General features: G+C 48.1%; 1 protein-coding gene across 3 annotated transcripts in view; it reads right to left on the bottom strand.

Moving 5' to 3' along the window:
* LOC115063828 (zinc finger protein 14) overlaps positions 1-7,726 on the bottom strand; it is a 42,311-nt gene that overhangs the window by 12,532 nt on the left and 22,053 nt on the right. The window contains exons 1-2 of one of the 3 annotated variants that reach the window (XM_029537636.1): positions 6,966-7,048; positions 412-500 (exon numbers count right to left, since the gene is read on the bottom strand). The exons of 1 other annotated variant lie outside the window; for it this stretch is intronic. In XM_029537636.1, coding sequence (XP_029393496.1) covers positions 412-426 — 15 coding nt within the window. In that variant the 5' untranslated portion in view covers positions 427-500; positions 6,966-7,048. Of the gene's footprint in view, positions 1-411; positions 501-2,438; positions 2,553-6,965; positions 7,049-7,726 lie in introns of those variants that run through there. One more of the 3 variants, XM_029537625.1, reaches the window with a different exon arrangement.

Genomic DNA, 7,726 nt, shown 5'->3' on the forward strand with positions numbered 1-7,726 from the left:
AGAGAGAGAGAGAGAGAGAGAGAGAGAGAGAGAGAGAATATACTCTGAAAAAATCTGTAATTATTAAACCAAAAAGCTGCCCCACATAGAAACATTAAGAGAGGAACGTTCCACAGAGTTCATCTGAGGGTTTCTCATGGGTTTTACCTGAGCTCGCTCTCCATGGCTCTAGAAGGAAAAAACGTACGGGGTGGTGCGGGGGGGGGGGGCTCAGTCTTGGTGGCAGCATGCCCAGCACTGGGCTCTGTCTCTGAGCACTGGGGAGGGCGCTGCACAGAGCTCGCTAGAGCAGCAGGTTCAGGGAAAGGAGTGACTGTATGTATTCAACTGTCTAGAAACTGAGTGCTTCAGAGGAAATAGGTTCCATGTGCACCGTGCACACTTGGGGAATGGAGAAAATCTTTAACCTACCTGAGCCAGGGCCATAGTGTTAGAACTGCAGGAACCAGTCAGCTCTTTTCAGTATTTCTTTATGATAAACTGGGGATCGACAAGCAACGCTGGAATAGAAAGAATCATGAATCCAGATGTGCCTAGATGTTCTCAAACTAATTTGTGTAGTAAGAGAAGGGTTTTTATTTCTGTCATTCCTTCTTTCAAATCATTTCTCATTACTGTACTTACACCTAACCCCAAACCCACCCCCAAACCAGAGATTTCTACAGAAAGGTCTGAGGAAATCCAGCAGTGCATTGTTGGTCTCCTGCTTTCGTGGAGGACCCAGGTTCAGTTCCCAGCACCTACACAGTGGCTCACGACCATCTGCAACTCCAGCCCCAGGAGACCTGACTCCCAACTTCAGTACCAGGCATGCACAGGGTACAGGCAAAACACTGTACACATAAAATAAGCTTTAAAAAAAAAAGTGCCACCAAGCCCAGCTGACAGGCAATACATGACTATCAATAATCTAAAAATGGAGGGTACATGGATAAAGTAAATGTGGCAAAATATTCATGATTTTTGGACCTAGAAGATGAGGAAAGCCAGAATGTATTATCACAGCCAGCAAAGGTGTTGAACCCTTCCTACAGTGCCAAGCACTGCCTATGGGTTACATTTTGGCGTGTTTGTTTCCTAGGGAGGGGTTGTCACTGTTACACTGAGGAGGGCATCTGAGGCTTTGGACACGGTAGGCAAACACTATACCATACTCAGGGCCCTCTGTTACTCAGAACAATCCTCTGCAGTAGGCCTTGCCTTAGACAGGATGGAACTACGCACAGCACAGAGAAAACAGAACAGCACAAAGCTAAGGTCTGAGCTTAGAGCCCTGGCAGCTCAGACTTATAACCCACAATCCTGTCGCTACACTGGCCTGCTCCTCCAAGACATAAATCAGTGGCCTCTAACCAGTTCACACTTTGAAAACTTTAAACCTCCTCTCTTGTTACCACAGACCTCTCCCTAGGAACCCTATCATCTTACCTCTCTCCTCATGAGCCTCCAAAGCAGAAGAGACTCTTGGAGACAAGGCTCAGAGGGAGAGGGCTTGCCTCAACACATCAGGGCCTGAGTTCGAATCCCAACACTAGAAAGAGGGGAAAAGGTCCTAAGACCCTGCTACGGAGCAAACGGTTCTGAATCTTTCCTGCTGTGAGCCCAGGGCAGCAGAGATCAATGGCAACCCACGCGGCGCTGGGCGAGGAGGCATCACCCAGGAGGAAGAGACAGGTAGCTCTCTGGGATGGAGGCAGCCTGTGGTTTCCTCTCCAAATTAAATCTTAGGTTTGTAAAAGTGCGGTTTTCCCAGAGGGCAAAGTAGCTGTTCCAATTGGTGGAAGCAGTCTGACGATATACTGCCGGTTAGGGCGTAAGTTCAAGTCTTCATTCACCAGATGAGAGAAGACCACTTACAGCGCCTAACACCACCCTAAACTGAGGTTTCCTGAGTCATCCATGAATGACCCTTTTGATTTTCTGTTTTTATAGCTGTTCCATTAGAGGAACCATCTGTAAACCAAAGCAGCTGGCTGAGGCAAGGATTCCTCTGATACTCTTGGAGGAAAAGTTATGGGATGTAATTTTAGGAGCTGTAAAAGGGGGTGAGAAGAGAGATGATGTAATATCTGTCCTGTAAAATTAATCAAACTTATATGCCATGAGTCACATGTGTAAGAAGATGACTTAATTGTTCTACATTGTGGAGTATTAGAAGACTAGAAGCATCCCGCCCAAAAATCTGAGTTCTTAAGAACCAGAGAAGCAATCAAAGGCGATGAGGCTATAACTTCTTAGCTGTAACTGGGATAGGGATCCACTCAAGTGGCCCATTCTGCTAGAGACATCCAGTAGAAATGTGACACTATTACCAGGCTCCGAGGCTGTGTATAAATGACTCTCTCTAGCTGTTGGTTAGATGTCTCCATTGTATTAGCTGTAAGGTTTGTCTTGCTTCTTTAGTCAATGCTCTAGGTGTGCGTGGGTCAGAAGCTCACCTTAACATGTCAGAGAGGTAGGGCCATCGCCTACATTGGCCTGTTTAAGTTTCTTGAGGAGTTTATAAGGTAGGGGCTCCCATGAGGGTTCCTTATTCCATTCATGATTTAAGACTGGAAAATATCCAAGCTGCTCTCATGGTTCATGGGCTTGCTTAAGTCCCTTGCATCCCACTGAAGAGGCAGCAACGGTCTTCCTTCTTTAGGCTTGGTAAGTTGGGATGGGGTCTTGGAGGTTAAAGGAGGACAAACTGGACTGTGATATTTTTAGGCCTCTTCTTCGAAGTCTATTTCCTCATCAGGAAGGAGAAGCTCGTCTTCCTTTTCCTCCTCTTTCTCCTCCTCTTCAATTTTGAACAACAGAGCTTATATTGGAAGATTTACTTTGAGGTTTGTAATTCCATCATAGAGCATCCTCATGCAGAAGAGCCTAAGGGCGAGGCAATGTATCTCCTTCCTGTGGTCTACCAGTATCCAAAGCCTGTGTAAGCACATCCCAGTAAGACAAACTCTCAACAGGCATAGATATTCAGGTCTGTGTTCTTGATACTAGACGTGGATATTCCTCCACAATCTATCCCAATTATCCAAATAAGTCCCTTGGTCTGGGAAATAAGGGCTGCACCGCTGCACAAACGCAAAAACACTGTCAACTAGAGGCGCCAACCTGACCCTCTCCTCCTCCAGGGACTGTTGTGTTATATCTATAAAGGGTCTTCTTTCTTTGGACTCATTATGGCCCCTGACCTTCTTATAGTTCTGTTCACCCAACTCTAATTCCTGGTCTCTCTTTTACCCAGGGGGCTCATGAAACCCTTGGGTGAAGTCCTACCCTTATCACAAATGTTGGGGTGGTGACAGATGCTGTGGTGGGGGTGTTGGGGTGAGGACTGCCCTGCCAGTTGACAGGTTCCAAAGAGGAGGTGAGAGGAAGGAAGGAAGAGTTGAGTCAGGCGCAGCTTTAACTGACTGTCAGGGCCCTTCTTTACGTAGAGAGAACTCAGTAGGCAGGGACAGATTCATGTTGTTCCTAGAGATGGAAATCATATCATTCTGTTTTCCTGGACATTCCTTACCTTCCCCCTCCATGTCTGGGGCTGTATGTTTGGTCATCATTGATACAACAGAATAATCTTTCACCGTCACTTTCTCTCATCAACCCCTAACCCAACTTCCAATTTTGCTAAAGCAAACATTTGTGGTAAATGACAGACCGTTCTCAGGCTGGCAGCTCGCTCTCTCTCTCTCTCTCTCTCTCTCTCTCTCTCTCTCTCTCTCTCTCTCTTTTTTTTTTTTTTTTTTGGTTTTTCGAGACAGGGTTTCTCTGTGTAGCCCTGGCTGTCCTGGAACTCACTTTGTAGACCAGGCTGGCATTGAACTCAGAAATCCGCCTGCCTCTGCCTCCCAAGTGCTGGGATTAAAGATGTGTGCCACTACGCCCGGCGGCTGGCAGCTCTTGCAGTTTCAAGGGCACTGGATAGAAAGAAGATCTCCAAGACAGCCCAGGCAGGTTGCCATGTCCCGTGTAGTGTATTATTAACTCTTAATGGTCAGAGTGTCAATTGTCATTAGGCCCAAGAAAAATCCTCAGGCCAAAGCTGTTATTCAATGTCTGCTATAATACAATGCTTATATTTTATATCTTTGTAGATTTTATTTACATGTGTAAGCTTGGTATACTTTTGTTCCTTGGTCATATGGTACCACAGCAGCCCTACACAAGCTAAGTTTTCTAAGAAAGGGGGTTCCTAATACCTCAATGTTTTATCATTTTCCACGCCATTCTATGTCCAACAGTATAAGCCCCTGTGTAAGGCAGAGACAACTCCAGCCAATCTAACTCTGTTGCTATATCTTTTCCTCGAGGGGCAGAGCATATGCCGCCCTCGATCTCATATGCTACCTAATCCCCTGAGTGTAGGGCAGGGAGAAGCTTGTAATCTGATGTGCTGCCAACTCCTCTAGCCCCCTGAATCTTGTTTACCTTTCTAAGTTCACTGTGTTGCGGTTCTCTTGTTCCTGGGTGAGCACAGAGGCAGATAGACGTTCCAAGAATACCTTGGAGCCAGGGCTTCACAAGGAGATCTCTGGCATCTTTATGTCACAACCTCCAGGGCGCAAGGAAGACAAGGATATCTCCCCGAAAGCAGGAAAGGCGGTCTACTCAGAACCCCTGGGAGAAGGCGCAGATGTTCCTAAGAAGTTTCCCATCGATCCAATAGCTCCAAGTTGTACAAACCAAATAACAAAAGTGAAAGACGGCACCATGCTCATGCACAAATTGATTGTTTTTGTTGTTGTTGTTTTTGGTTTTGGTTTTTTTTCGAGACAGGGTTTCTCTGTGTAGCCCTGGCTGTCCTGGAACTCAGTCTGTAGATCAGGCTGGCTTTGAACTCAGAAATCTGCCTGCCTCTGTCCCCCAAGTGCTGGGAGTAAAGGTGTGCACCACCACTGCCCGGCTGATCCACAGCTTGTGGCTCAGTTTAGCTGCATCTCTGCTGAACAGCTGCGCTGACTTCATGGCCGTTCCAGCTAGATACTGCTGTGCCGTCAGCTAAGGCTGGCTAGCTTCTCTTTACAGTTTACTTGCAGACCATCTAAACACAATTGGAAAAGCGCAGCTCTCAAGAGAAACTGAACACCTTTCGATCCCGGTGCGAGTAACTCCTGGAAAGGAAGAATTCGTGAAGAGTCCAACCCCATTCCCCATGGAGGCAGAAGGCCAAAGCACCAGGTTAGGAGGTCATGTTGGGTGTTAAAGCTTGAGATTTTTTGTAGCAGGACTTGGGCAAAAGTCCATGTCCTGCTACCAAATCTTGGTTGACACGCTGAGGATGGGAAGGGCCCAGGAGCAACTAGGATGTGATGGGTGAGATACAGGTGAAAAGGCCTTTTTGTAAGCTCCCCATGCCAAGCCCACACTTTCTCTAAGCTAGACTAGCTCTCTACTAGTGAGGTACCCTGCCAGCCCCCGGGCAAAAGGCTTTGAAGAGCTAGGTAATTTAGGAATTTAGAACTGGCTGCTGTTGCTGAGATGGGATTAAAAGAGGCAGAGATTAATTAAGATTAAGTGATATTCTGGCTGGGCACAGTGGCACACATTGCAGCCTGGAGGCTGAGGCAGGAGGATCACCCACAAATTTGAGGTCACCTGGGTTACAGTGAATTCCTGGTCAGTATAGGCACACATTGTTTAAAACAAGAACAAAACTTCCTATTCTGGTAAGAAGCGTGGTTTAGCAAAAGAATCTTCCACAGTAATTAAAAATGAACTAGCAAAGCAGGCTTCATGGGTAAGAAAGCTGCAGCCTGGATCGCAGAGATGGATCAGTGGGAAGGACAATGGCTGCTCTTGCAGAGGACCCGGGTTACACTCTCAGCACCTATGTGGCTGCTGTAACTCCAGTTCCAGGGAATCCGATGCCCTCCTCAGGGTTCCTCAGGAGCAGTCACACTCAGTGGTGCCCAGAAAGAAAAGCATAAAGAAACACTCAAATACTTAAAAAAAAAAAAACCAAAAAACAAAAAAACACGAAAATGTTAAAAATGAAAAACCTGTGAGGCTGAAAAGAGCTCAGCCGCTAGGGGCAGTGGCTGCTCTAGCGGAGGATGCAAGTTTGATTCCTGGCACTCACATGGTGTTTCACAACCGTCTATAACTCCGGTTCCTGGGAATTAGACCTCTTCTCCTGTCTTCTATATCTATACACACAAATACATACACACATACACACAAACAAGAAAAAAAATACAAAAGACATTCATAACCACACAAAGAGGGCCTGGGCCCGCATTTAACCAGAAACATAATCTGAGTGATGGTTTCTATCGGTCTGCATAAATGTGTCTCTTCTACCCTGACCTACTTAACACCAAACCCGCTGCTTCTTTCCAAGCTAACTTCATTTTCACTTTCACAGTAATGAGGAGTAAATGGCCTGGAAAAATAAGTATTACACTTCATAGGACAACGAGAAAGAAGAAAAGTTAGGCTAATTTTTTCCCCCGCTGTAATGTTGGGTCTCTATGTATGCAACAACAATCGTTTCCTGCTTTTATTCCTTCGCCTTCCCTAAAATGAACACGTCTGGGAAAAAGGACAAATCGGGAAGGAGCGGGCTTGGTGGCCTGGGGACACACCCCTCGCGACCAGTCACTCCAGCCCTTCCACACACATAACCTACTGGAAATGGAGCGCCGCGGATGGACAGGACACTGGCCGCCACCGGGGGGGGGGGGGGCAGGTCTGACAGGCGACGGCCACCGTGGCGGGGAGGGGGGGCGCGTACAAAGCGGCCCTGCCGTGGCAGCTGCGCTGTCTTTTTGTACGGAGGGCCCTCACTCTGGGGTTCACACACAGAACTCAGAGCCATGCTGGGCCTCTGGGCCCTGCAGCGGGAAGACAGAGGATGCAACGGGGCTCGCGGTGTCCACTCAGCGTCACCGACTCCAAGTCTCTCAAGCCAACTGAAAGCCAAACCTACGCCGCCCCCGCGACAATTTCCTCAATGCAAGGGACCAACTCACCTCTCGGAGCCGACCGGCGCTAAGCAGCCGGAAGGATGCTGCGCGGAGGTCTGTGGGAAATGTAGTCCATCGTGGGAGAGACTGGTCCAGTGCAGCGGAGTGCGCAAGCGTGCTCGGGGCTGCGAGGGGTGGAGGCCTCTGGATGTGATCTTGGACCAGCTCGAAGGGCTAGGAGGTTCCGATGCCCTCTGCCCCCAAATCCCCGCCCCAAACCTAGCTCACTGGGCTGGGGATTGTGTCGCTGCCCTACCAGGGCTGAGAACACCCATCATTACATTATCACATGCTTAATATGTGAGATAAGCATATTCTCACCCCAGCGAGGGTGTAGGCATGATCAGGGCACTCAGTAAAAAACATTCTCTAAAGGTGCAGCCGCACATCTACCCAGGGAAAGGCTGCTCAGGCTCCTTGGAGTTCCCGCTGCCTCTGCTTTTCCCTCTTCCCACTGTCCCTTCTAACCGTTGTGTGTATTGGTCTAGTCGTTGGTATTGTCCTTAGGTTTTGTTTTGCAAACTGGAGATGAAGCCAAGGCCTCCAAGACTGGAAAGATAATTATGCTTTCTTCTCACAGTGGTTCTCAACCTGTAGGTCGAGACCCCCCTTGGAGGGGTCAAAAGACCTTTTCACAGGGACCACCTAAGACCATCAGAAAACACAGATATTAGCTGGGCATGGTGGCGCACGCCTTTAATCCCAGCACTCAGGAGGCAGAGGCAGGCGGATTTCTGAGTTTGAGGCCAGCCTGGTCTACAGAGTGA

Source organism: Mus pahari, chromosome 1 (genome assembly GCF_900095145.1).
Source record: "Mus pahari chromosome 1, PAHARI_EIJ_v1.1, whole genome shotgun sequence".
Lineage (NCBI taxonomy): Eukaryota > Metazoa > Chordata > Mammalia > Rodentia > Muridae > Mus > Mus pahari.